At 46.8% G+C, this 27956-nt stretch overlaps 1 protein-coding gene across 2 annotated transcripts; it reads left to right on the top strand.

Moving 5' to 3' along the window:
- Positions 1–3025: 3025 nt before the first annotated feature.
- LOC139791119 (solute carrier family 23 member 1-like) lies at positions 3026–26600 on the top strand. Of its 2 annotated transcripts, none has more exons than XM_071732932.1 (12): positions 3026–3428; positions 6824–6970; positions 8258–8415; positions 12163–12322; positions 13647–13828; positions 16588–16708; positions 17448–17604; positions 17780–18048; positions 21182–21346; positions 21706–21814; positions 23987–24082; positions 24799–26600. In XM_071732932.1, exons 1-12 carry the CDS (start codon positions 3375–3377, stop codon positions 25050–25052), a joined length of 1872 nt encoding a protein of 623 aa, XP_071589033.1. In that variant the 5' UTR covers positions 3026–3374; the 3' UTR covers positions 25053–26600. The 2 variants fall into 2 exon arrangements, with proteins under 2 accessions (XP_071589033.1, XP_071589034.1); XM_071732933.1 differs by having other exon boundaries at positions 3027–3428; positions 17795–18048.
- Positions 26601–27956: the final 1356 nt, after the last annotated feature.

Genomic DNA, 27956 nt, shown 5'->3' with positions numbered 1-27956 from the left:
CCATCCAGACTTCACTGACTGAGCAGCTGGCCCGGTAGCTTGACTGAAGGAGGAGGTGTGCTGGACAAACAAGTCTAAAGGGAACCCATATTTTAATTCTTTGTATTTTCATGCCTAACACATCATGAATGAAGATGGATACCTGCCCATTTATTCCTAAAATCCATTTGTACAGTTGATTAGGTAGCTATTAAGTGACAGCATAACTGGTCAAATATGCATCTTCATAACTGAATAACTCCTTGCTGTGGGAAAAATCTCACAATTGAGTAATTTATTGCTAATGCTGTTATTCAAATATACACATGTACATATACATATGATGTACACAGACATTTGCATCCACACAGACTTCCTACATGCTTTGCTTACTTCCAAGGGCAGGATATTCCAGGCTGGGGCACTTCACGTGAGCTCCATAAATTTCTCCATGTTTATTGTGCTGTCTCATAATCTGCTTCTAGATTCCAGATTACAACATTAACCTTTTGTTGGCCAGAAGCTGGCACTGTTAATCTCTTCACTCCTAACAGGTCTACTCTGATGTCCAAGCTTTTGGCTAAGTAGACCTTATTTCCTGCATTTTTCATGAAAACCTGAAGTCTCTTGGTACCTTTAAAGTGCTTTTTTTGCACATCAGAGTTTCCCAGAATGGCAGAGTTGTTTTCTACTCGGTTATTTTAGAAAAAAGGGATTTTTTGTTTTACTGATTTTTTAAAAAATTGTTTTAAAAATTGTTTAAAAATTATTTTGTTCTTCTCATCCTGTTCACTTAATACTCTTTGCATGGGCAGTTTGACAGGCTAGTCCAGATGACGGGGGTATTGTTACACACCTTTACCCCTTTGGGTTACATGCCTTTGGTTGTTAACACCTTAACACCTTCCCCCAACCCCTCCCTTCTTCCTGGGCCCAAATCCCTTCACTGCTGCCTCCCCCTCAGCAGCACAGGGGCACAGGGAGTGAGGGTTTGGGGTCATTTCAACACTCGGTGCTTCTGCTGCTCCTTCCTCCTCAGGGAAGGTTCCTTCACAGCCTCCCCCCTCTCCAACGCAGGGTCCCTCTCACGGCACAGAGTCCTTCAAGAACCCCTGGGACACGAGTCCCTCCCACAGGTGCAGTCCCTCAGGAACTGCTCCAGCCCGGGCTGCACACAGTCACAGCTGCTGTGGGAGCAGTCACCTCCCCTGGCATGGAGTCCTACATGGCTGCAGATCCACATCTGCCCACCTGTGACACTTCAGGGGCTACAACTCCACATCTGCTCCACCATGGTCCTTCAGGGGCTGCTCCACTGTGCTCCTCCGTGGATTGCAGAGGGACACCCTGGGCTGTGGGGGAATCTCTGCTCAGCGCCTTTTCTCTTCCTTCTCTTACCTTCGTGTCTTGGCTCTGGCATTGCTCTCATCTCCTCCTCTCCTCTAGTCTGCAGGTCTTTTTTATTTGTATTTTTGCAGTTTCGTTTTCACTTTCTTCAGTATGTTACTCACAGAGGCACATCCAGCTTCCCATAGCTGCTCGGCCTTGGCCAGAGGTGGGGCCAAAACTGGAACTGGGAAAACTTCCAATAGTTTCTCACAGGAGCCACCCCTGCGATCCCCCTCCTTCCAAAACACCACTGCACTAACCCAAGACAGAGGTGGAGGACTTTTTTGGTGTGAGGTCTCATAAAAGTCTCCTGGGAAGACAAGACTATCCCCAAAGGAATCTTATGCTATGGCTTGTCAAAGAAAATTCATAATGAGAGAGATTATGAGGCACAGAGAGCGGATAATTCATGGAATGGAGTTAATGGAGGATAACAGAATGGACAGATTCAGATGGCTGCTTGGAGACCTGAGCGGTGTCCGTCAAGAAATGCAAGCAGGAATGTGCCTTTTAAAAAGAGGAATGGAAAAATCCAATGCCCCTTTTCTTGAAGCCTTGCAATGGTGCATCCTCATGGTATTGCTTAATGGACACTGCCAATACATAAAATAAAACAGTAGATATGTGATGAACAGCAACCATGCAGTGCACAGGATAGCAAGAGATGAGTAAGTCAGTACCATGAGGATGAGAGTTTGTGCTGCTCCCTCTGCACTGGGGATTGGTAAAGCCAAGGGCAATAGTGTCCAGGGCAGTTTGACCCAGAGGCAGAATTCTCATTCAGAGCTTGCAGCAAAAAGTGGCCCTGTGCAAAGTTCACTGCGGCTGGAAATACACTCCTGCAGTAAAATACAGGGAGATTCCTATATAATGGACATTCAGAGAGGAGATCTGGCAAAGCCATGAACATTTGGTAATTCTGATGCTAAAAGTTTTGGCTGTCTGGCAGCTCCTAGCTTCACTGATGGTGTTTAGGGCATGGTTATCTCACCCTGCATTTCAGTCCTGAAGAGATGGTCTGAGAATACCAAAGCTCTACAAGAGAAATAGAAGCATTCACTGTGTGTAGGTGGTAGCATGCCCCTCTGTACTGGAGCTCTCTGCAGCTGTTTTGTGAAGTTCACTGCCTCAGGAAGCCATTAAATTAAATAAACACTTAATCTGAGGAGGGCTGGGGCAGGTGGCTAGAGTGGCTTGATGGAGCATTAACGTGGCTGCTTATGAAGAGAAGGATGACTGCTTCAGGCACCTGGTGATAACCATTCAGCTAGGATCCCTGTCTGAATGGAGATAATCAGATGGCCTGAAGTAAGTTTTTTTCAGTCTTATGCCTTTCATACCTCCCTGGTGTCATGTTCTAATGACCTGATTATTGGTTGCTGCCTTAAACAGATTCCCAGTAAAATGCTCATTCTTTTCATGTGGTAATAGGATTATCATACAGGATGATGATGTTTGCACTTAAGCCAAAATGCACAGCAGTTTGCATGTGGAAAAAGTAAGACTATCTGGAAATCAAACTTTCCTAAGGTCAGCACAAAGGTCTTCAAACAGGCCCAACCCACAGGGAAGGTGCAACTTGATGCTGAATTGATAATGACTCACCAAGTTTCTATGCTGTGCCAGGAAATCAGGGCAATGTCTTACCTTCCTGATAGTGATAGCCCCTTGCATCCTTACCTGTGGAAGAAGTTTTTTTCTGCCACCAGTTACTGATTCACTCAATCCAGGGAAGGGCTGCTTTCCAGTTTGGTTTGAATGCCGGTCCTCTAATCATCTGGAGAAAAAGAGTCACTTATATAAGCCAAGGAAAAGGAAATGCTTGTATGATACGGCTCACATGAATAGCTGGGGCTGAGTGCTGGCTGACTCCTGAAGTCCAGCTTCTGCATCTGCTCACCCTGTTTCTTTTGGGCTGTGTTGGCTGGGAGAAGTAGCAGTTTGTGAGGCTTTCCTCTTACCCATCTTTCTTTTTTCAAGGCAATTGGTGAAGGAAAGTAGAAGGCATGACCCCCTCCTCAGAGAAAGAACCCAACGGGCTAGATAACCCCAGCTTCATGGTGAGTCTGCTCTTCTCTGAATGGTAATATTTGCAGAAATGGGTGCAAGGAGGAGAAAAGTAAAGACAGGGGGCTTGGACTGGCTCTGAGGATGCTGCTGTGTGGTAAATGTGTGTCTCAGCTTCTTTATGGACAAGAATCTGAGGAATGATTTCTTCACTACAGCCTGCTGCTGCTGCTGCTGCTGCAGAGTCAGCTCCTTTCTGCTTCCTGGCACCCTTTTCAATTCCTTTATCTCCATTATTTCTAAAATGATAGCGTGGATGAATGGCAGGACAAGTGCATCTGTACTGAAAAGCAAGTGAGCTCACGGCTGTGTCTCTGGGAAAAGCATTTTACACCAAATATTTAGCCTGGTGAAGAGTGTGCTTCTTTGTCATCTGGATCTGTTTCAAGTGGGGTAAATTGGCAGAGGGACAGGGGGAAAAGACACGTGAGAGTCAGCATGGGAGACCACTCTATAGGGTTACAGCAGGGTGGCAAAAGCTGTAAATGGTGTGTTAGTTCAGGGGTTTACAGTGTGCTGGAGATGTTGTGGGCTCTGGCAGTTATAGGGCAGGGGCTTGGGACATCCCCCCTTTCTGTCTTGTGGCAGGGGTCACCTGCATCAGAAACTAAAAGAGCTGCTTATGTTCTGAGAGCAGGTGTGAGAGTGAGGTCTTGACACCATCTTTGGACCACAGTACAGAAATCCTTGAAGGAGGCATTTAACCTCCTGTTGTCCAGGTTCCCCATTTCTCAGGTAACTGAGGTGGGCTGGCTGTGAGCAGTGAGGGTGCTGTGCCAGCTTCACAGAGCCTCAAGGTAATGCAGAAGCTTTTTTTAGTTATTGTTAATGGTCTCCATTTCCACCTGTTCTGCCATAATGCAGGTCAGGTTTGTGGTTTTAATCATCCCAAAGAAGGAAGGAGACAGAGGTCTTTTACCTGTGGTTCAAGCAGCTCAGTTTCTGACTGCATTCTTGGTGTGGCTATTTAAGATGCTGTTGAGGGCTGTGATGTTATTCCTGGACCCCGAGGTATACAGAGACTGTCCTGGTTCCCTGGGTTTGTAGGAGAAGCTTAGGATGAGAACCACAAGCAGTGGTTCCTCATTCCTACTCTGGGCTGCTCCTGCTTTGTCCTCCTGCCAGCATCTCAGCATCACAGCCTGGCTGAGGCTGGAAGGGACCTCTGGAGGTCACTTTACCCAACCCACTTGCTCAAACAGGGTCACCTAAACCCAGTATCCAAGGTCAGGAATTTTTAAATACCTCTAAGGATGGAGATTCCACAATCACACTGGGTGGCTTGTGCAGTTCTTTGTTGCCCTCACAGTGAAAAAGTTTTTCTTGGTGTTCAGAAAGGACCTCCTATGCCTCAACTTGAACCCATTGCCTCTGGTGCTGTTTTGTCCCTTTATCTCCTCTGCATCCTTCTCCTGCTGGGCCCTGTTTTCCTGCCTCCAGCTCCTGGACAGGGTCAGGCATTCATGTGATGGTCATGAGGGGCTGTTACTGGCACAGGCTCTGCCCAGCTGGCATCTGCCTCCTGGTTAACATGGGAAAAGTTGCAGTGCAAGGCAAGGAGCTTACTGCTGTCTGCCTAGCTTAGGATTCATCTACCCATGGTATTATTCAGGAGGCCCTGTCCCCAAATAACTCCGTGCATGGGCAGTCCTAAGTACCTTGGTGTGTGCTTGTTAATCCATGGCTCAGGCTCTCGTGCTCTGAAATGAAAATGTCTCCACAGGGATTTATTCAGGAATGTCTTTTGCTCTTGAACTTCATGCCTGAGATCAGTTTGAATTAACTCTGCCTTCACCTATCTGAAGTAACAGTAATGCTCCCATCCTGCCTAGGCTAGATAAATACACTGTGTTTAAAAGGTATTCAACAGCGTGATCTGAACTGGGACTTTGGATACTTAGTCATGAATATGGAAACCTGGAAGTTCCAGGCAAATGAGACAGTCCTTCAGGATTAATCTGCCACACCTGCAAATTTTACAGCTGAATGCAGAATTAATTTTACATCCCTATTCTCTGACCACAGCATTAGCTGTTTGACTCCATTGCTGCAGCCACCTCATTTTGCTGAGTATTTCAGTGTCTTCAAGTTCTAGCAGGACTTGGAGGATAAAAAAAAAAAAGGAAAAAAATCCAAATTTTGGTGTTGACCAGCTGGCTGAGCTTCTCCTGACAGCAGGTTTCTGTTCCTCCTTGACAAAGCAGGGCATCCCAGCCCAGGAAAGCCCTCCACTGATGACATGACAAGGATTTGCTGGCTGGAGAAGGATCATTGAAACAAATACTTCGGGATTTTAATTAATTTTTGCGTTTGGCTCAAAATTTTGTGGCTTCTCAGGCAGTCTCCCCGTTCAACATGTATGTGTGTGGGGGACATACATATCTGTGTGTGTGCTTGCACATGGGGTGTCTGTATGTGTGTGTACGTGTGTGCTTAGAGGTCCAGGGTGGGTTAGAAGGAGGCACGGACAACCAGGAGCATTTACTTATCTTAAAAGCTGTGGAAACTGAAGCAATGCAATAAGCAATATTTTGCTTTCCTTGGCAAAACCCATCTTTGTGTAAATAAACTCTGCAAGGTGCACAGTTCCCTGGGGGTTGGGGCTGCCTGGGAGGGGGTCTGAGCCTTTCTTGGGAGCTATTTCAGACCCTACCACCTCCCTGAGGGCCCAGGTCCCCAGGCTGTTTCCTGGTCCCTGCCCTGGGGCATCTCTTCAGGTGCCATTCCCCAGGACAGGTGGCTGAGCTGGGGGGGCAGCACCCCAGAAGCCTTGCTTTGAGTCCCCTCCTTTGAACTGGACCCCACCTGCTGGTGTCCCTCTATTTCACCCTGAGGCTTTCTAGTAAGTGAGAGGACAGGTGTGTTTATTGAGGCAGAGCATTTGTAAGGGTGAGTATAAGGGCACTGGAAATAGAAGGCTTAAGAAGCTGAAATATCAAAGCTGCTTCTACTCTGTAATTAGTGGAGGCCAGAATGTTCTAGCATATTTTGTCAAAAGTACCTTTTGGGTGGGACAGCCAGGAGGGACAGGGACCAGGGGACAGTGCAGCTTGCACTGACTAACCTATTGCACACTCTTTCTTGCTTCTGGTTGCAGTTCCTCCATCCTTAAGTAGACATGAATGACACTGATGCCCTTTGTCCAGTTGTCCCTTTAAGGCTGAGACACCCTCTGATGTATGCTTTGATCTAAACAGACATGTGATAAATATTTTGCACAGGTGTTTTTACCTCCGTTTTAATTTCCCTTCTTGCTCTTCCTTTTTATCCCATCCTTGATGAAAGCTCCATACACAAGGTGATGCTGCAAGATGTAGCAAAAGAGGCACCTGCTGGGTGCCTGTGGGGCCAGGCTGCGGCTTAATGAAGGGTCTCTCCTGTTTGCCAGGATGAAGATGGGAGCCACTACTCCATGCCAGACCATGCTGCCATGGGCCCCGAGGAAGGTGGGGACAAGGGCCATGGGAGCAGCAAGCTTGCCTACACTGTCACAGAAGTGCCCCCCTGGTACCTGTGCATCCTGCTGGGAATTCAGGTGTGACAGGGGAGCAGGTGGAGGCTGGGTGTGGGTGGAAGTTTGATGGCCCTTCAGCTGGTTAATGGTGGGGTGAAACCTGAATTTGGGAGTGCACTGGACATGTCACTGGGCGTGACTGGAGCTGTGGGGCTGGATCTCAGTGAGCTCTAGTCCTTCCACCAGCCCCTGAGCACGGACCACAGCTTTGTTCTGCCTCTTGAAATGCAAATGGCATTGCAGAGTCCTGGAGCTAGAGTCAAATAGTTGATAAGAAGAGGTTGGATATTTTGGCTGAAGTTAGCCAAATGTGCTTCTGAACTTCTGCCTTCCCATGGCAATAAAAATTCAGTAGAAGGGCCCATCCTGCTTTGGCTGGTGTCCATGCCCAGGTGTGTTAGATGACCCAATGCCACTGATGCCGTACTGGGTATGGAGCCTCAGGGAAAAGAGACTGAAAACTAATGATGGACTGTGCTTGGAGCTTGGTGGGCTTTTTGTACTTGTTTCCTTAAATTACCATCTCAGATATAGAGTGTGTTAGCAAGGCTTTCTGAACACATCTGCATAATAATTTTAATAAAACTTGCCTCTAGTGAGCACAGTGATTTTCTGAGTGCTTCCAGTTCCACCACTGCAGTCCTGTGCTCTGAGCCAAGAACTGGGAAGTTATACCAACTGAAACAACCTTGCCTTGCCCATTGCTCACCACAATTGAAGTTAATATTGGAATCAAAAATAAGCTTGAAAAATTATTTTCACATTTAGTAATAAACTGAAGGGCATTGTAGAAATATGTCTGTGACCCTTAAGAAAAATGCACTGCCTGATTTATTCCTTTTTTATGGTTATCCATAATTGCACTATACAAAAAAAAGATACTGATAGCAAAGAATGGGTAGCTCTAATTTGTCGGCTTTTTATACGACACCTTGTGGTGCAAATGAGATGGACTAAAACATTTTCACTCACTTTGCCTGACTGATATGCCCCCCTGTCTTGGGATATTCCCATCCTCCTGGAAGAGTAGTCCCATCAGCTTTGTCTGCGGGTGCTGAGGAGAAACTGGTTGCATCTGACAGCAACAGGGGGAGTCCAGAGCATAACAAGAAGCCTTTGAGCATGGGAAGTTGGAGAAGTTTGTGGAATACATTCCAGTTCTTGTACGTGCCTTGGAACAGAGCGTTAAATGGGTAATAGCAGTGTCACCCGAACACAAATCTGTGATTAGATTTCCCTCAAAAACCTGGAATTACATACAGCCAGTTCTGTGCCCTTCTTCACCCAGTCTTTCTCTGTGGCTCCTAGCATTTCCTGACAGCCATGGGAGGTTTGGTAGCCATCCCGCTGATCCTCTCCAGAGAGCTTTGCCTCCAGCACGACCTCCTCACCCAGAGCCACCTGATCAGCACCATCTTCTTTGTCTCAGGGATTTGCACCCTGCTGCAAGTCCTCTTTGGAGTCAGGTAGGCCAAATGCCAGAAATGGGACACTCAAGAAGTTTGTAGATGCAATTACTGTGTGCTTGGCCACCCATCTGGTGTAGAGTTTGTCTATCAGTTGAGGGTCCCTTGGGCAATCAGGGCAGATGCCAAAGCATCCTGAAATCATGGTATGTGATAGCTTTGCAGGGCTACCTTGCTGTTCTGACTTTTGTGTCTCCTGGCACTTGATGAATCTTTGGTTGGGCTCAGAAGGAATCTGTCCTGCGAAATAAGAAAATATTGAAAGATGCAATAAATAGTATCTGCTTGCTCCCTACCCCAGAGATCCTCCAGATGGGGCAGGACCTCTGGTCTGGGCCCTGGATCATGGGTACACAGATCCCATAAGAAACTCTAGGTCAGGGAGAAATTGAAGACCATCTCCACCCCTTAGGAACTTGGGGAAGAGCTCAGGACCACATCCTGTTAAGTGGTGCCACTTCCCATGCTCAGGGATTCCATGGCTCAAACTGAATGTAAGCAAAGTAAATCCTCTTTGCTGCTGAGCTCTTGAAGAGACAGTGATAAGGACATGGAGTTGCCATGCACTGCCCAGAAAATGAAGTACTTAATAAGAGACAGGACTGCAATCACTGCCCCTTGCCACAAAGACCCTGTATCTTCGCTGGCCTTGCAAGATTTCTTTTATCCTGCTTGTCATAACTCTGTGCTGCCTTTCTCTTTCCACAGGCTGGGTTTTCCTCCAATATGGTGGTAACCCATATTGCTTGCTTCAGAGGCAAAAATCACACATTCTTTGGCTTCCAGATCTGAGGGACCTGGTTAAAACTCTTCTACCACCAAATCACTGGTCAGCTGCCAGATACACAAAATATTTTTACTTCTTCTGTTTCTTTCCCCAGCGCAACTCTTCTGTCTCTGTCTGTCTTAAGAAGTGCCTGTAGGCAAACCTCTCCCTGGAGGGTGCTATCCTTCTCCTAGATTTTTATAAGATTAATAGAGGAGAGGAGACACCCTAGTCATGAAAACAGGACAACCTAGTTCTTCTCATTTTGGTTAAATTCAGGCTGGGGTGCATGACTGTGGCTGTGGCTACTGATGCAGTTCAGGGGTTGTCCACCCAGGTATCTCCCAAATGCCTCAGTGAATACCTGAGAACTGTTTTGTGCCCTGATTGTTGTTAACCAAGGGTGAAAGAAGAGCAGGGAGCCTCTGCCATGGTGGAATAGCTAAATGAGGAACAACAGACCAAATCAAGTGGTCAGGAGTTGTTCTCATAGGATAAGCTTGAGTGGTTTTTGCTGAGAGTACAATTGCCTTGTTGCTGGCCTCAGCTATAATGGTGAGGATATTCCTGATAAAAAGTTGGGACTCAGCCTCTGATGCTTCTGGAGGCAAACCAATCCTGAGGAGACAGTTGGAAGGAGATTTTTAAAATCCTTTTACTGCTTTCTGAAATCCTGTAATAGCTGATAACTGTAAATCACCAACAACACAGCCAGGATAATGATAATACCAGTTGGAGGGGATGCTTCTTCTTGGAAAACATCTGTGCCACTCTCTGAGGTTCTGAGAAGCCCGCCAGCTAAGTGCTCTGCACAGTTCCCTGTGTCTGTATTTAAGAAAGGCTAATTCAGAGGAGAAGAGAGATGGAGAAAAAATGTAAATGTGGCAGAGGGAAGGGAGATGGTTCATCTTACAGGAACTGGCCAGGCTAACCTGGCAAAGTGGCTGCAGGGATATGACTGCAGCCTGCAAGTAGTCTGGGAGAGAAATGGGGAATATCAGACAGGGAGAATTCATTTTGGCTCAAAGGCAATTTTGGCACATGAATGAATGGACGGGAACTGGTCATGGAGATGGGGGGGTTCCCACCAAGATCAAGTGAGGTTCAGAAGCATCCCTTCAGAAGCAGTAGCCAAGAAAAGAGCCTGACCCATTGCAACTTGCAGCTCAGTTGTCTTACACAGCATGAAAAAGCAGTGATGGGACCTGGATGGTCACTAGAGACACCATCCAAAGGGGTCTTGAAGGGGGATGCAAACCACTTGCCATTATGGTGAGCTCCCCTTAGCAGATGTTTGGACACTGTGTAATGATGCTCAGAATAATATTTCCTTCTCTGAACCTGCAGCTTTCCCTCTTGCTGGAAAGAGGCCATTCCCCCTGCGCATTACCCTCTGCACCTCAGTTTACTCTCAGCTCACCCATGGCAGTGCTGGCTGTGAAATCGCTTTAAAGCCAAGGCAGTGGAAGCTATAAAGCTATTGTTAATTCAACAGTGGTGGCACTGAACCTTCTCTGTTTCTTTTTGTTTGTTTTTTGCCCTGCCCAGCAAAATCCTCTGAAGGCTGCAACGCATTTGGCTGAATTCTGTAAAGAAGTGACTCTGTGGATGACTGATATTCAAATCTAACTTACTGGCAAAGCTTTGACAGTGCTCTGATTGTGTATGGCATGAGTAATTGCAGTGGTATAAATATTTGCTTAAGGTGATGGAGGCATGGTGCTGTTACAGCTTTGCCATCTGTTGTTGCCCAGCACTTTCCAGAGAACAGGGGAGGTGCCTCTGGTTCAGGGAGCTCTCACGTGGCTTGCTGCCCCACTGCTTTTCTGAGCAGGCACCATGACAACTCTTGCTGCAAGGAGTGCTTTGGGGGATGCTCCCAAGAGCACTTCTTAAATGGAGGAAGCCAAAGCACCTCAGGGGTTTCTATCACCTCACAGGGCTGAGAGCTGCTATGCCAGCCTGCACTCTCCATCAGCTTTGGATTTTTCAAGGGCACTAGAGGAAAGGCCTAAACAATTTGCACTGCTGTGGGGATTTATCCCCCATTGCCTTTGAAGGGCCAGTCAGGCCTTTTAGGTCTTCATCTCCATTTCTCCATTTGTGGAAGAAGAAGAGGCTGATGTAGCTCAGAGGAGCACCAGTTCTGTACAAAGCCAGTGCTGAGTGCCTCTGGATGTGCAAGGTCCTTCCTAGCTTGAGGGGCTTCCAGAGATTTACTCTAAGCCAGGAGACAAACAGCAGGGCAGGAGAGCCAAGGTCTCATCCAGCCTGTGTGCTCAGACCCATCCATACAGATCTCCTTTCCAGTGTTGATGGAAACAGGACAAAGTCATTAGCTTTAAAACATGTATTGGAAGCCAAGTCACATTTTCCACTGCCCTCAGTTGGAGGATGGTTGTGACATGGGGAGTAGCCAGTGCATGTCCTGCTCATGGCAGGGGTGTTGATTGATGATTATGTTCTTAAAGTCCCTCCCAATAATGAAAATTCTATGATTCTATGTTCCTGTGTACATGAGCAGGTTGTAAAGAAAACTGAGGCACCTGAAGGGGACAGAAGAAGCAACAAGATATTGGAAAGATTTGGGCCTAGGTTGATGCTAAGCTTTTCTTCAGAGTCTTGCCGTCTTTCTTCCTTGGCCTTCTCCCTTTCTCCAGCTTTTTCCTTTGGTTGTTGTTTTCCTCTGTGCAGCTCTGGTCCTGTCATGCCTTAGGAGGAACAGTTTTTCCTTAATGTGGGGTAGCAGAGTTTGACACCAGCACCAATGAGCCTCTCCATTGGCAGTGTCTGAACTTGAGCTCTTCTCTTCAGGTATGTTGCTCTTGAGTGCAATGGGTACCAGAATATTTCAAAAGATACTTCCAGAGGCCATGCACAGACTGATTTTAAAATTTATTTCCCTTTCCTTTCACTCACCCCTATGGAGCTGAGTTTCTAGCATTATTTGTCATAATCTTTTCCCTCTGCTTTCCTTCCAGGTTGCCTATTATTCAAGGAGGCACTTTTGCATTCCTGACCCCAACCCTGGCCATGCTGTCTCTACCCACGTGGAAGTGCCCTGCCTGGACACAGAATGCCACCCTGGTGAATGCCTCTTCACCAGAGTTCATTGAAGTCTGGCAGACACGGATGAGAGAGGTATATTACATTTTCAGTGACAGCTGTTTCTCCCCATCAGGGCTGTTTCCTCTCAGAAAAGAACCAAACATGGCAGGGTCATCAGTGTTAGAGAACACTCCATCTCCAATGGACCCTGGCCCTCACCCTGTTGCATCTTCCTAAGCACCTGGACTCCATTAGGACAGCAGGTGCTTTGCTGATGGTGAATAGAGGACCTACAGACCTCAGCTAATTTATGATCCCTGAAAAGTCTCCACTGCTCCAGTTAGATCCTTTCTCCATGAAGGGGGGGTTAGCATTGAACAAAGAGATGGAAAATGTTTCCAAGGAAAAGACTGGCTATGCACAAAAAAAAAATTTAAAAAGGGCAAGGGCAGAGCTTACTGTAAACAGTAAGGAGAAGAGAAGTGCACTCTTAGGTAGTGAAAAGAGAAAAGGAAAGATCAGGGATTTCAGTTCCTTGACCTGTATCTATTGCCTTGTCAGAGTAGGTGGCTAAATATGCCTCTGCCCATCCATACATTGGGATGCTTTGAAAAGCACTCTGAAGGTGTTCTGAGCTCCTGAAGGATTTGCTGTGCAGCACAGGCTGCCCCCTCCCTACTGCCACTCATAAATCTGTCACAAGGGCACTGCTACCTTCTCCTTTCAGGGTGGGTGCTTCGCCCTAGCCTCAGTGTTTCTCTCCCCTTTGGAACCAGGGGAGAGAAGGTGCTGAGCACCACAGAGGTCCCAGCCTGTGTTTACCACCAAATCTGCAAAGGCAGAGAGCAACCTCACCTCTAAGTCCCCTGCCAGCAGCAAATGTTGTTTCAGGATGTTATCACTGGTTCCTTGGCAGTGATTGTGAAACACAGGGAAGTTCAGGGTGATAAAAGTGTCCTCAGAAAGAAACTGATACTCAGGAAGAAACAGGCTGTAATGAGCCCACCTGATTTACTAGTGTGCTGATATGCCTCAAGCCCTTCTGAGAAGGGAGATGGGTGGGAACCATGTCCCTGCTCCCAGTTTTAGGGCAAAAGCTTTTCCTCTTGCATTTCAGGGGAGCAGGGAAGGTGTTGCATGCTTGGGTGACCCACAAGAAGAGGGAGGAGAGGGGAGCTGGGAAAAAGTAAATTCCGATGAGGACTAAACCCATCAGCCAAGGGGGAAGTTGGTGTGCTGGTACTTTGGTGGTCTTCCCCACACAAAATGCTCAGCCAGGCTCTGCTGGAACAGGGAAGCCTCCATTTCAGTTCATGACTGGAGGCTGTGCCTGGCCTTGACACCAGCTTTTCACTGACTTATAAAGAAAAGGCTTAACAGCTGGAGCCCCTTTCAACCTCTCTCTCCCTTTTTCCAGGTGCAAGGAGCTATCATTGTAGCTTCCTGCTTTCAAATCTTCGTTGGATTTTCTGGCCTGATAGGGTTTCTGATGAGATTCATTGGCCCCCTGACAATTGCCCCCACCATCACCTTGGTTGCCTTACCTCTCTTTGACTCTGCCGGGGATGAGGCTGGACAGCACTGGGGCATAGCATTCATGTAAGTCTCACTTCCCCTTGGAAAAGCTGAGAATACACAAGCCACCCACCTGTAATTCGAAATTAAGTATCCCAGGCTCTGGCAGGGTCCTCTGGGGTTTGAGGTTTATTTGTTGATGGCTAACACGGGGCAGGCTGGTGCAAGAGAGCAGCATGGTATTGGTTCCAACCCCCACCCTTCCACCCCAGAGGTTAGAGCCCTCAGCAGCAAAGCAAATCCCCAAAAAATTAGTTTAAAAATCTGTGAATTTTTTTTTGTGACAATCCAAAGTTCAATCCAAAGTTGAGAAACAAGTATTCCTTGTGTGTGGTTCCTGGAGAGATACTTCACCACATTTGTCTGTGCATGCTGTCTTACACCCCATAATTTATGTGAAAAAAAAAAACAAAAACCAACCTACAAACTTTCCTGAAATGACAAAGATGAGCACTTAGAGTTAAGTATTCCTGGAGTTAAAATAGTTGATGCTTTATGTATTGTTTTCACATAACAAGGAGGAATTGTTTTCTCCACAGAGGGCCTGGGGGGCTCTGGAAATGTCTGTGCATGTGGCTTTGCAGCACTGGGTGCTGTTTCAGGGATATGGGTGTGCATGCCCTTGTATGTGAGGGTACGAGTGTGCTTGGTAGCAAGATTTCCCTGGTATTTCAGAAATGAATTCAGAAAGAAGAAATGTGTCTGTATGGTTTGGAATTGGAACCTTCAGATCCCTAGTGCAAACTCCAGCTTGGGGTAATGTGCAATAGGAGTAGGTTGCTATCCTCTCTATGGGCCCCTTCCAGGGTGGGAGTGTTTTCAGAGATGGTTTTGGAAACTCGGGGGCCAGGCTTGACTGGAGTAATGTGGGCATTGCAGGAAGGCAACGTGTTGTTGTGGGGACTTGCTGCAGTCTACTTATCTCTGATTTTCTCTTCCCTGCACCTGTGCTCTCAGGCCCCAAAAGTCACCTCTCTTCTCCACCTCCAGCTCCTCACCTATGTGGTCTTTTTTCACCAGCATCCCACATCACCCCAAACCCTACCTGCCCCCAAGCTTTTGTTTTACAATTGTTTCTTCCACCACTTCTCCCACTGCCTTGTCTTGCTCTCCAGCTCCTCACCTATGTGGTCTTTTTCACCAGCATCCCACATCACCCCAAACCCTACCTGCCCCCAAGCTTTTGTTTTACAATTGTTTCTTCCACCACTTCTCCCACTGCCTTGTCTTGCTCTCCAGCTCTGATGTGTTGCCCTATCTCCTTTGATTAGTCAGTCTGAATTTTCACTCCAAAATGTCTATCCATGTCTGAAATATCTCTCTTTTATGCCTCATTTCACCAGTCACTGGCTCCTAACTTCAGTCCCTTTCTGGGTTTTGGGATATTATACTAAATCTCAGACTTCTGCTCCAGGTGATAAGCAGACCCTGCTACTGCTCAGAGCAAAATAACCCCTCAATACAGGCTATCCAGTGTCTATTTCCTGAACATCACTCTTTGAAATAGGTTTGGAATATATCTTTCCAGAAATATTTGGCCTGAGGCTGACATTTTCCATGGAAATTCTAATCCTGAAGAGTCAAGTTCAGCAGAATTATAAGCAGGTGATATTAGCATTTGTTAATGGAATGTGTCAGGCAACCTGAATAATAAGCAGTGACACCTACGTGAGATAAAGAAGGGCTCTGCAGTGATTCATAAGGCTGCTGAGCACCTTTGTTAATGCAAAGGCACAAAATTTTCACTGATGCAGTCTGTCTGGGCTCTGCAGCTTTAGAAACCACAAATGGAAACAAGTCCTCCTCAGACTTTTTAACTCCAGTCATTCAGTGCTTTGTATCATGACTGGCAGATAACCTTTGGCTGTATGTTCTGGTGTGTCTTTTCAGAGAGGTGGGGTCAGTGTTTCTTGTGCACTGCTGGTATTCTGCCTGCCCATGAATATTGCACCTGCAGCTCATCACCAGTTCATGCATGGAGACCACCAGTTTCCCCTGCACTGTCCATGCAGCCAGTGCAATCAATTTCTCACCAAATCCTATCTGGAGTAATTCATTCCATGTATAGAGTTCAGATTTGTTCTGAAAAAAAACCCAGCAAATGAGGAGCCCTTAATAGGCCTGGTTAACATAGGACGAAAATATCCAAGGTCTTCCACCAGCTCAACAGTCAAGGTGTGGTGCCCAGTCCCTGCCCTCTCACCACAAACCACAGCTCCCATCAGAACAGGTCCCAGGAGCTGCTGGGGGCACATGTGAGTACCCCAGCTTTGGAGGACCCCTCCAGACTTCCATGACCAAATCAAATCTTCTTTCTTTTCTCTGCCACACAGGAGCTTTTCACCACTTGAAGAGCAGCATAAGTAACCCTGAAATCAGGAAGCCAATAAATCCTGTAGTTCCCATGTATCTGAATTACACGGGTTTGGGAACAGTTTTCTACATAGCTGTCTTGGGCCTTGCATGTTTCTCAGGTTTTCTTTTACTAATTTTTGAGCTCTGGTAACTGTGTCATACTCAGTGATACACTGTCTGGGGGATTGGTTTTGAAACAAGAGGGAAAAAAGTTTGCAAATGCAACAGAGCTGTCAGTAGACTGTAAAGGAAAGCTTGTTCCACCATGGCCTTGCTGCAGTGGGGACCCTCCCTCTGGTGCTAAGAGCCTGGTTTGCTGAGTCCTCTGGAGTCCTAGGTCCTTGTGAAGTGGGTCTTCAGTTAATGTGAGGACAGGAGAGCAGCTCAGCAACCACTTCGTCTTATGGGCTGTTTTTCTCTCCTCCTAGGACTGTTTTTTTCATCGTCCTGTTCTCTCAGTACCTGAAAGATGTCCCTGTGCCACTGCCATCTTACCAGAGAGGCAAGAAGTGCCACTTCTCCCCAGTCTACATCTTCCAGATCTTCCCGGTATGCTGGGGATTCTGGAGACCCAGTGGTCATGGCAGAGGGACTGGCCTCACCCACCACTGGGATCTTTCCACTCATGTCCAGCCCAGCTAGTGCTTCCCAGCCCAAACTGTGTGGTGAGGGGAGGGAGAGGGAGAAGGTCCCCATAGAAGGGAAGGAGGGAGGAAGGGAGGGAGGGAGGGAGGGAGGCAGGAAGGCAGGAAGGCAGGAAGGCAGGAAGGAAGGCAGGAAGGAAGGCAGGAAGGAAGGCAGGAAGGAAGGAAGGCAGGAAGGAAGGAAGGCAGGAAGGAAGGAAGGCAGGAAGGAAGGAAGGCAGGAAGGAAGGCAGGAAGGAAGGCAGGAAGGCAGGAAGGCAGGAAGGCAGGAAGGCAGGAAGGAAGGAAGGAAGGAAGGAAGGAAGGAAGGAAGGAAGGAAGGAAGGAAGGAAGGAAGGAAGGAAGGAAGGAAGGAAGGAAAGCATGAAATAAGGAAGGTAGGAAGGCAGGCAGGAAGGAAGAAAATAAGGAAGGAAAGCAGGAAGTAAGTAAGGAAGGGAGGCAGGAAGGAAGAAGGCAGGAATGAAGGCAGAAAGGAAGGAAGGAAGGATGGAAGGAAGTGCCACTAGGATCCCCGTCCTTCCTTCTGTCTCCATCCCACATGCAGCGGAAAGGGTGAGGGAGGGAGACCCCTTGTCTGCCAGAACTGTGCTGGAGATGTGGCCATGCCCTAACTGGTCCCCTCTGCTGCATGTGATGGGCAGGTGCTGCTGGGGCTGTCCCTGAGCTGGCTGCTCTGCTACGTGCTGACAGTGACTGACGTCCTTCCTGCAGACCCTAACAGCTATGGACACCCAGCCCGGACAGACACCCGTGGGGATGTTTTGTCCCAGGCTCCTTGGTTTCGGCTGCCTTACCCAGGTACCACTACCCTCTCCTTCTATACCCCACCCTGCTGCTCCTTGCACCCCAACTTATGGCAAGCAGGGGGAAACGAAATGCAAAAAAAGGGGCAAACCCCCACCAGCACCCTTTCTGGTTTTCCCCCTGACAACAAATTCCCGAATGGATATGTGCCCTGCTGACCTGAACAAAGCTCTGTCACTTACAGGTCAGTGGGGAGTGCCAACTGTCAGCCTGGCTGGGATTTTTGGCATCTTAGCCGGGGTGATTTCCTCCATGCTGGAATCCGTAGGAGATTACTACGCCTGCGCCCGCCTGTCCGGAGCCCCGCCACCGCCCAAGGAGGCCATCAGCCGTGGCATCGGGGTGGAAGGCATCGGTTGCCTCCTGGCTGGGGCTTGGGGGACAGGGAATGGCACTACATCCTACAGTGAGAACGTGGGGGCCCTGGGCATCACCAAGGTGAGTTCTGCTGCAGCGGGGTGGCCGGGGTGCCCTGACCTTCCTGGAGGTTTCCCTGGGGTGGGGCACGTGGGTTTGTGCTGGAGCTGGGGTGTGACCTTAGGCCACCTCCTGCAAGGGACACCGGAGGAATGTGCCCTGGCACATTGGTAACCACCTCAAGAGCACCGTGGATCACCTAAAACAGAGGTGGTCAATCCCTCGTGTTCTCTGCTTATGGGACAAGGGCACAGGGCTGTGACTCATGGCACCTGGCTTAGGTGAGGCTAAAGAGAGCATCTTGTATCTGAGGTAAGGAAACTTCCTAAGGACTGGCTCTGTCAAAGACTGCCTCTGTCTGAGGGGAGGGGAGCAGAGGAAAGGAAGGAAAAGGAGAGAGGAAAGGAAAAATGAAAGGAGAAAGGAAAAATAAAGAAAAAATATAATAGGGCTTCAAATTCCCCATTTTTATAACCCAAGGTTGTCAGTCATGCGAAAGGTAGACTGTTTCTGTGGGATCATAAAATGCGATGTCAAAGTTTTATGGTTTTACCTCTATAAAGTTTTGTGAATCCCTTGAGTGTCTCATTGCTCTTATAAGGGAAAGAAATTTCCAGACATAATCGTGACAATCAGATTACAGATTTTCACTAAGCTTTGCAGCCAGAGGAGGGATACGTACAGCAGCCAACTAGAAAGCATTTTTAAATCGTTGTCAAATAAACAATGTCATGTCAGAAGAGCTGTGAGTCAGTGAATAAATACAGAATCTAACAGCTCCCACTCTATGGTATTGCTTATTTCACTGGATTTCATAAACCTCATTCAAAATAACCATTTTTCACAGACTGAAGCATCAGTGTTTGACCAAGGGGGCTGCTTCCAGCAACAAGGGCTGTCTGGGTGTTTGTGTGGAATCCAGTTTAGCCTTTCACCCCATGTACCTCGTCCCTGTGTCACCCGTGCAGACTGACCATACCTCTGAGCCTGTTCTTTCCTGACATGTAGTTTGCTGCATACATTGGATGGGATGTAGCATAATGCAGGAGTGCTCAGAATCACAATTATCAGATTATAGGATGTTCTCCCCCCTGTATGCCAAGTCCTTCAGGTGGACATGCCATCCTTGCTGATTCAGGAGAGATGTCTCCCTCAGATCCCACCTCTGCTCACCTTGTGCACACTTAAGAGAGCAGAAAATACAGTCTCGTCTCAGTCAACCTTAAATCAGTGTAATGACTCTGGTTGGGCTGGACAGGGATGCTGAGAGCAGCACAAGGCAGATTTCATTTTAGTTTCTATGTGGGAAACATGTTTTTCCATAGCAAATGGGAATGCAAGGGACTTGTTTCCTCTGCTTAAGGAGAGGTGTCCAGCACCACCTGAAACATCTTGAGATATCTTGGATATCCACAATAGATACATCAAATACATCAAAGGAGAAGCTTCTGGAAGCTGCCAAGATGCAAGATCTTAAATGGCACCAGGTGCCTATGTATAAGCTGCTTGATCAACCATGCCATTACTGAACTCTCATTTCAAAATTTAAAAAAAAGATGATTTTAAGGAGAGGTAAAGACTTCAGAATCACCATATACATGGAGGAAGCTAGCAGCTTCTTTGACTTTAGGAAACTGAACTGATTTTCTTGTTTTCCTGACATAATTGAAACATACTCTAAACTAGAGGCTTTAGCAGCATATGCAAACAGTTGTGGTATCAGTGGATTAGGTAATTTGCCTTTAAGGCAGACTCCATGTACTGGGTAATTTGACATTTGGGCAAATTAAGAATCTGAAGCTTCATTCTAATCACGGAACAAATAGATCTGTTAGCTTTTAATTAAATTACAGTTTTGATGGTAACGACGTCCGAGGGTTTTAAACCCAGGAATATAAAATGCGCACCTGAAGGTAACATGTTATTTTATTTTGAAACACCCCACCAAATTGTTTTTATTTATCTTTCACAATCAAGTAATATTTAAAATATTTTAAAGGGACATATTTAAGAAATATTAATAAGCACTTGAAAAGACACGCTACTAGTTGCTAGGAATGGTTTTTTTTGTTGTTGAAAGCATTCACAAAAAGCCTCTTCTGTAAATATGGCATTCTTCAGATGTTTAAAGGGAAGGATTAAAATAATTAATTGAATTATAAAATGTTTGCAGAGGATTACAGTTTCCCTGCCTGAGACAGGAACATTGTAAATCTTAGCATGATTCCTTAAGCTGTCCAAGTTTTGGTGCAGCAAGGTGTATCTTGAATTGCAAGTCTAAGAAATGTCGCCACTTTTATTTTTAGTTTCCATATTCTGTAAATGCCTCTTTCATTCTTTTGTTTGGCAGATGCTCCTTTTCCTTCCCAGTCACATGCTCTAACAGCTCTGCATGGAAGGCATGGCTTGCTGCTTCATTACACATTGGTTGTAGTGACCAACCAAGAAAAGGCCACCCTGGATTTTCCAAGGGAAAACAAACAAGCAAAACATAAATAAATAGCTTTATTGAAGCTAGGTGGATGATGAAAGATAGGGACAGACCAACGGACTTCCCTCTTCTTACTAGACCTTTGTTGACCATGGAGAAGAGATTCCAGGGCTTGGGGTTAGAGCAGCCAACCACCTCTGGTCTCCCAAATCTTGGTCTCAAGGGAATGGAGGGTTTGGTGTAGGATACTTAAAAGCCATTTTTAGATGGTGATCCCAACTCTGGTGGAAGGATTGTCCAGTGAATTGACTGGGAAGCTGCAGCCCCAGCCTCTGCATATGCATTTCGAGGCTGCAGCAAGAGGAAAGCTCTGTGTGGGGACTACTATGGTCTTAATAATATTTTTTTTTTGTTTAACAGCAAACTGTCAAAGTTCTGACAAAAGTAGGAAAGGGTGTAACACCAAGTAAATAGGTGTAGATCCATGATTGCTTTCAGAGTGCCTTTCATGATAAATATTTACTAGTGTACAACTACAGGTGCTTCCCGTGCAGCGCACGCATCCCAGCTCCACGGTGCCTGCATCTGAACCCCTGACACAAATGTGCCACTGGGTGCTTTGGCTAGAGGTGCAAACCCAGCCCAGCAGGTTGGTGCTGGAGCCTGCCATCCCTCACCCCTCTGCTGCCTGTCTGTGACTGCCTCCTCTCCCTCTTGCCCCAGGTCGGGAGCCGCATGGTGATCATTGCTGGTGCTTGTGCCATGCTCCTGAGTGGCATCTTCGGGAAAGTTGGGGCGACGCTTGCCAGCATACCCACCCCGGTGATTGGAGGCATGTTCCTTGTCATGTTTGGAGTTATCACAGCAGTGGGGATTTCCAATTTGCAGGTAACAGCTGTGCAAGTGCTGTTTCATCCGAGGAGGCAGGACTTAGGTTTCAAGCCAGGTTCTTACCAGGCTGAGGCAGACATAACTATGCTGCAGCAAATGCAAACATGCATTGGCAGCTCCTCCAGGGAAGATGAAGGCATATGCCCAGAGGGGAAAAATCACAGAGAGGCACCTGGTCAAGGCAGGGCTTGCTGGCACTGGGGGCAGCAGGATCATTAACACTCCAGCAGCAACAGGGCTGCTGCCTGGATCCACTCCTCCAGGATGTCTTTACATCCAAGCGCGTCTCATGAACACAACAGTAATCCACAGCTTTGGGTAATTCCAAATGTAATGTATACAATGTCTCTGTGCAGTACACAGATATGAACTCCTCCAGAAACATCTTTATCTTTGGGTTTTCTGTATTCGCTGGCCTCACAATTCCCAACTGGGCAAGCAAAAACAGTGCACTGCTGGAAACAGGTAAGAAAATACATCAGAAGCATTTTCTCTAGCATAAAACTGAAACAAAGGCTGATCCAGGGAAATCTTTTAAAATGCTGCTTTTCCTGATAAAAGCCTGAAATGTATGCTTTGCCTGTTGCCTGTTTCTTTCTATGAGGGCTTCTTGCCCTTTGCTCTGATGCACAGTTCTAGTGTGGAGATCTCTGAGCTTTATCAGTGACTACACCTTGCCCATATTCCTGTCAGGCTAAGGAATGCAGAATGCTTCCCTGGGACACATTCCCTAGGACAGGATAGGAGAATACTCCAGGGCTGAATTTCAATCAATATTGCAATGAATGAGGCTTTCCTACATGCTCATACAGAATCACAGAAAGTTAGACGTTGGAAGGGACCTAAAAAAATCATCTAGTCCAAACCCCTGTTAGAGCAGGGTCCCTACAGCAAGTCACATACGAATCCATTCAGATGAGTTTTGAATGTCTTCAGAGAAGGAGACTCCACAACCCTTGTGGTCAGCCTCTTCCAGAGGTCTGTCACCTTCACAGTGAAAAAGTTTTTCCTTATATTTATCTGGAACCTCCTGTGTGCAAGCTTGTACCCACTGCCCCTTGTCCTATCACTGGACATAACTGAGAAGAGCCTGACTCTGTCCTCCTCACCCTTTATAAACATTAATGTGGTCACCCTTCATTCTCCTCTTCTCCAAGCTGAAGAGACCCAGCTCCCTCACTCTTTCCTCATAAGGGAGATGTTCCACTCCCTTCATCATCTTGGTTGCTCTGCGCTGGACTCTTTCAAGCTGTTCCCAGTCCTTCTGGAACTGAGGAGCCCATAACTGGACACAATATTCCAGCTGCAGCCTCACCAGGGCAGAGTGAGAACTTCTCTCAACCTACTAACCACCCCCCTTCTAATGCACCCCAGGATGCCCTTGGCCTTCTTGGCTCATGGTCATCCTTCCATCCACCAGAACTCCCAGGTCCCTTTCCCCTGCATTGCTCTCCAACATCTCAGTCCCCAACCTACACTGGTACCTGGGGTTGTTCTTTCCCAGATGCAAGACTCTATACTTGCCCTTGTTGTAATCCATTAAATTTTTCCCTGCCCGACTCCCCAGCCTGTCTATGTCCCCCTGAATGGCAGCACAGCCTTCTGGAGTGCCAGCAAGTCCTCACAGCTTTGTGTCATCAGCAAAGTTGCTGAGAAGACACTCTGTCCCATCATCAAGGTCATTGATAAAGAGGTTGAACAGGACTGGACCCAGCACTGCTCCCTGGGGGACTCCACTAGTTATAGGTTTCCAGCTGGACTCTGCACCATTGATCACCATCCTTTGGGCTCTATTGTGTAGCCACTTCTTAATCCATCTTACTGTCCATTCTTCTATCCCACATTTCCTGAGCTTCCAGAGGATGATATGAGAGACTGTCAGAAGCCTTGCTAAGGTCAAGCTAGACCACATCCACTGGCCTCCCTGCATCTACCCATGCACAATAAAACTTCGAGCTTCCAAAATGCAAGAGCACAAAGTTCTACTAAATTCCATGAAGTTCACCTTATGGAAATTTCCAGTACTCCAAAAATTACACCTTCATAGTGCCTTGTGTGACTAATGTGTTTGTCACAAAGGCTGAAGTGTCGTCCTCACATAAGGTATATATGGAATGCTGGGAGGCATGGGGCCAAAAATCACACATTTTATAGACAGTCTATCAGATGCTCTATGTCACTGGGCTATTTTGCTCACATCACTTAGGTCTCACAGAGAAACATCACACCTGATTAACTTGTGGTGAAATCACATTCTAAATATACCTGTATTTCCTTGGGAACTGAAGCTTGTGCTTTTGTAGGGTTTTGTTGTAGAGGTGCAGAACACGTTTGGAGTAGTAGGTGTCTTCTGGGGCAGTGCTGTTGTCTGCATGGTTAATAGGCTCTGAATGTACCTTTGAGTCATCTCCTGCCCACCAGGTCAGTGAATAATTATGCAGAACCTAACTGTAGGTCTGAAACTGGCAATGAGATGAATCTCCCTCGTGTTGCCAAATCTTGAGCTCTGCTTTGGGATTTGTAAGTCTTGGCTAAGCCAGCAAGCAGCTTGCAGCCTCTTGGCACACGGGATGTGTTGCTGGTCAAACGTGCATCTCTCTGCTCCACTACTCAAAGCTTGTTTTTTTTTTCTGCTAGGAATCATCCAGCTGGACCAGGTGATCCAGGTGCTTCTCACCACTGGCATGTTTGTGGGAGGACTCCTGGGCTTTATCCTTGATAACACCATTCCAGGTAGGATTTGTTGAAATGAGCTAAGCGACTAGGTTGTGCCTGCCCTAAGGTTTGTTTTGTAGAATTTTGTGTTTTCCTGACTACTGCTCTATGGGTAGGAGTTGTGCTAGCAACCACGAAACACCATGTGAACAAATTCCTCCCAGAGAGGGGTGAGGACCAGGAGACACAACTGAAATGATTTCTGGTTGGAAAGCAGCATCTTATGAAAAAACTAGCTCATTTTTCAGGAATAACCCAGTGTGAAGAAAAGGTTTAATTGGGAAAAATGTCTTTCTGGGAAAATACTAACCTAGATCCATGTTGCTGGTTGAAAGGAGAGAGAAAGTTAACTATAAGAAGGAGCCAACAGCACATGTCTCCCTATGAGAGCTCCTAAAACTGAGCCTGAAGTGGTACCACAGCAGTGGAAAGCAGAAGGTCTGACGACCAACAAGAGGATATAGCATCTGCACCTGGTCCTTGCAGACAGCACCTCTGATTTTGGTTGAGCCCAAGGAGGGATGACAAGAATAGGAGGAATATGGGTATTACCTAGAAGCTCACGAGTGAATTTTTGTAAAGAGCTTTGGAGCAAGAAGGGTTTAAGTGCAAGGGATCTCTATGTTGTGCTGGGTCTACCGGGATATGAGAAGTGTGTGTGAGACACACAAGAGAGTCCTCTGCTCAGAACACCTGCTGTTTTGAACACAAAAATCTCATTTTTGCTGTTGCAGGAACAGAGGAGGAGCGAGGGCTCCTGGCATGGAAGAATAGCCACAAGGGAGAGGAGGGTAACTCTCAGCTCATTTCCAAGGTCTATGATCTCCCATTTGGAATAGGCACCAAACACTGTGCTGTCTCTTGGTTTCGGTATCTCCCCGCTTGCCCCAAAAGACTACCTGGTGGCAAGAAAATGGATGGACTGGAAAGAAGTGTTAAAGCAAGTTCAGAAAGAGACTCTGAGACAGCTGCTGATACAAGGATATAAGTACCTGGTCAGCAGGTGAACTCATCTCAGGAGCAGAGGTCTGAAAAGCATGTCTGATGGTCCCCATCATCTGAGCATGAGCTGGCAGCTGTTGGAGGCTGGAGCAGGAGAGCAGTAATGTCTTTCTCTTATCACCTCTGCCCCCTTAACCACTGGTGACCTTGAAGGAGCCATCTTTCTCCTCTCTGGTCCTGCCTGCCTACTTTGAGGAAGAACATAATCCATTTTGGGGGAACACCAAAGCCCAAGGAATTCCTGAGAAAAATGTTCAGTTTCCTTCCTTGCACTGAGCCTTAGGACCCCCAAGGAGCAGCAGTTTAGCTAAAGCACAGCTCTTCCTGCCCTCTGTCCTGGCTGCTCGAGGAGAAGGCATCCCCAGTGTGGGCCCTGTACCACTTTCAGCCACCCCTTGGGCTAAGGCTAATCCCCACCACTTTTAAAGATCCATCATGGCAATGCTCACCTCTCAACTTCGTGCTGGCCAAGGGGAAGGGGCAGGCACTTCTCAGTCATAATTCATCCCATTACATATTCCCATAATTTGAATTCAGTCAAATGAATGTTATTGTAAGAGGCATCTAAGGTTAATGGGATAGATTGCCTTCTGAAAGGACTGTCTCCAACATTACACTGCAGAAGAAATCGAGACCTTAATTAAGTTCTAAATAGAAAACCCCAGCTTCACTGAAATTAATCCCACCTGGGGTACCGGGAGCAGTCCTGGGGGAGCCAGCTTCTCCAGGACACCAAACCCTACTGAGATGAAGGAATCATCATCAATGATGATACAGAAAACTTCTCTCCTAGCAATCTGATGCATCTCTACTACTGCTGTGTCCTGTGTCCCTCTCAACATACCTGTTTGGTCTGGTTGTGGTGACTGTGGAGTGACAACTACTTATTGTAAATAAATCTGCAGTTTCTTGCTTCTTGCCATTATCCCAGGAACTTAGCCTTAACCTACATATAATGCCATATATATAATGTGATTGCACATGGTGCTGGCTGCTGATCGTGTATAATAACATTATTGCTGTGGCATAAGCTTGTGTTTCCGGCACTGAGCTTTATACATAGATACTTTTTTTTGAAAAATAAATAAAATGTAGTTTTCCTCAGGGTGGGTGTCATGCTGCATAGCAGGTAGTATTCAAAGAATCACAGAGTAATTCAGTTGGAAGGGACCTCTGGAGGTCATCTGTAACCAGCCCATGCTCAGAGCTGGTCCTGTTAGACCAGTCACAGAGGACTGTGTCCAGCTGAGCTATGGAAGGAGAACCATAGCCTCTTCGGGCAGCCTGTTTCAGTGTCTGACCATCCTCACAGTGAAAAGTGTTTTCACTTGTGTCTAAATGGAATTTCTAATGCTTTACCTCCTGTCTCTTGCCTCCTGTCCTGTCACTGTTCCCCTGTGAGGAAAGTCTGAGCCCATCTTCTCTGTACCCTCTATTAGACAGCTGAAGGCTGTGACATGATGCCCCCTTCACCCTCTCAGCCCAAGACTCAACAAAACCTCAATGAAACCATTTTATTTATTCTTCATGTTTATTACAGTCTTGTTCTTTATCTCATCCTGCAGCTGTAGCATTATGTGGATTGTTTTTATCAGTTAGGAGCACATCAGTGTCTTAAATCAATTGTGTGAATGTTGGGATCCGAAAGGAGGAAACAGTATCATATGAATTGCTGTTACTGGCAGGGTGAGGTGCCTCTGAGTACTGAATTTTGTCTTTGGGAAAAAAAAGGATCTACACATTTAAGTGTATCTGTTCCCCCTCTCCACATCACAGGTTTTACAGAGATGAGAAGTCCCAGGCATCATCTCACCTCTGATACCTTCATCCTCCACAACTTTGACTTCATCTCTAAGCTCATTTAGAGCCAGCCTATGAATACCCCCAGGGACCTAGCAGACAAACCCATGGTCTTACTCATCAGACCTCTCAAATTGTCTTCTGGACTTCTGCTGTAGTACATGTGTGAAAGCCAGTGGGTTGGTCCACTTCACCCTCTTCCTGTGTCCTGTAGTGAAGGTGCCAGGCTGCTGCTACTGCTGGTCAGACTTGCCACACTGGAGGAGTGGTTTAGGTGGGAACAGAATACACAGCTAATAAATAAGGTGCAGAAGCAACAGGGCCAAAACCTCCTGTACTATGTAGCCTTCAGATGCTCCATCTTCCATGTGAGATTTTTTAGTTCAGTGCCACAGTTTCCACATGTAAAGAGCCAGGTAGGATGCATGAATGTGGAACCCTCAGTAATTTTGTGAAGTCTGTGGCCATAACTCTTTGCTTCTTCTCCTAAGACATGTTAGGATGCTGGCAAGTGCCAGAGGCACACGTTTGCTTTAAACTTGTTAAAAATAAATAATTATTAGCATAGGATTCCTACAGTAGCCAGTCTTCAATGAGCTTTTTGTTTCCCATCCCAAGGATGGAGAACATTGCTCATTGTTAGGCTGTTCTTCTGATGCCCAGCCTGCTACTGTCTTGTGTCCCCATCTTGTATTTGGCTTGCAAGCTCCCTGGAGTAGATCCCTGGGCATTGACTCCACAGCTTCTGACCCAAATCCCTAGCACATCCTGTGGCCCAGGAGGTGCAGACAGCCTGGGATTTGGGTGTGGGGGGGGGCATGCTGGTCTCGACAGCTGGGTTTGCTGTTGCTAAGGCTTAGAAGCAGATTTTCAGGCACTATTTACTTCCATATTTCAAGCTCAGGCTTCTAAATGTCCTTTACAATTCTCCCCCTTAAGTGTGTTTGCTATATATTTGCAAATTATCCTTTTATTTGCCTCAGGAGAACGTTTCCAAATTTTAAAGTGTAGTAGGAAGGGGTTAGGCTGCAGGGCCACCACTGCTCCCAGCTGCATGTGGCCACTTGAGGTTTGGAAACAGCTCTAGCTT

Source organism: Heliangelus exortis, chromosome 1 (assembly GCF_036169615.1).
Source record: "Heliangelus exortis chromosome 1, bHelExo1.hap1, whole genome shotgun sequence".
Classification (NCBI taxonomy): Eukaryota; Metazoa; Chordata; class Aves; order Apodiformes; family Trochilidae; genus Heliangelus; species Heliangelus exortis.
This window is presented reverse-complemented; position numbering and strand designations above follow the sequence as displayed.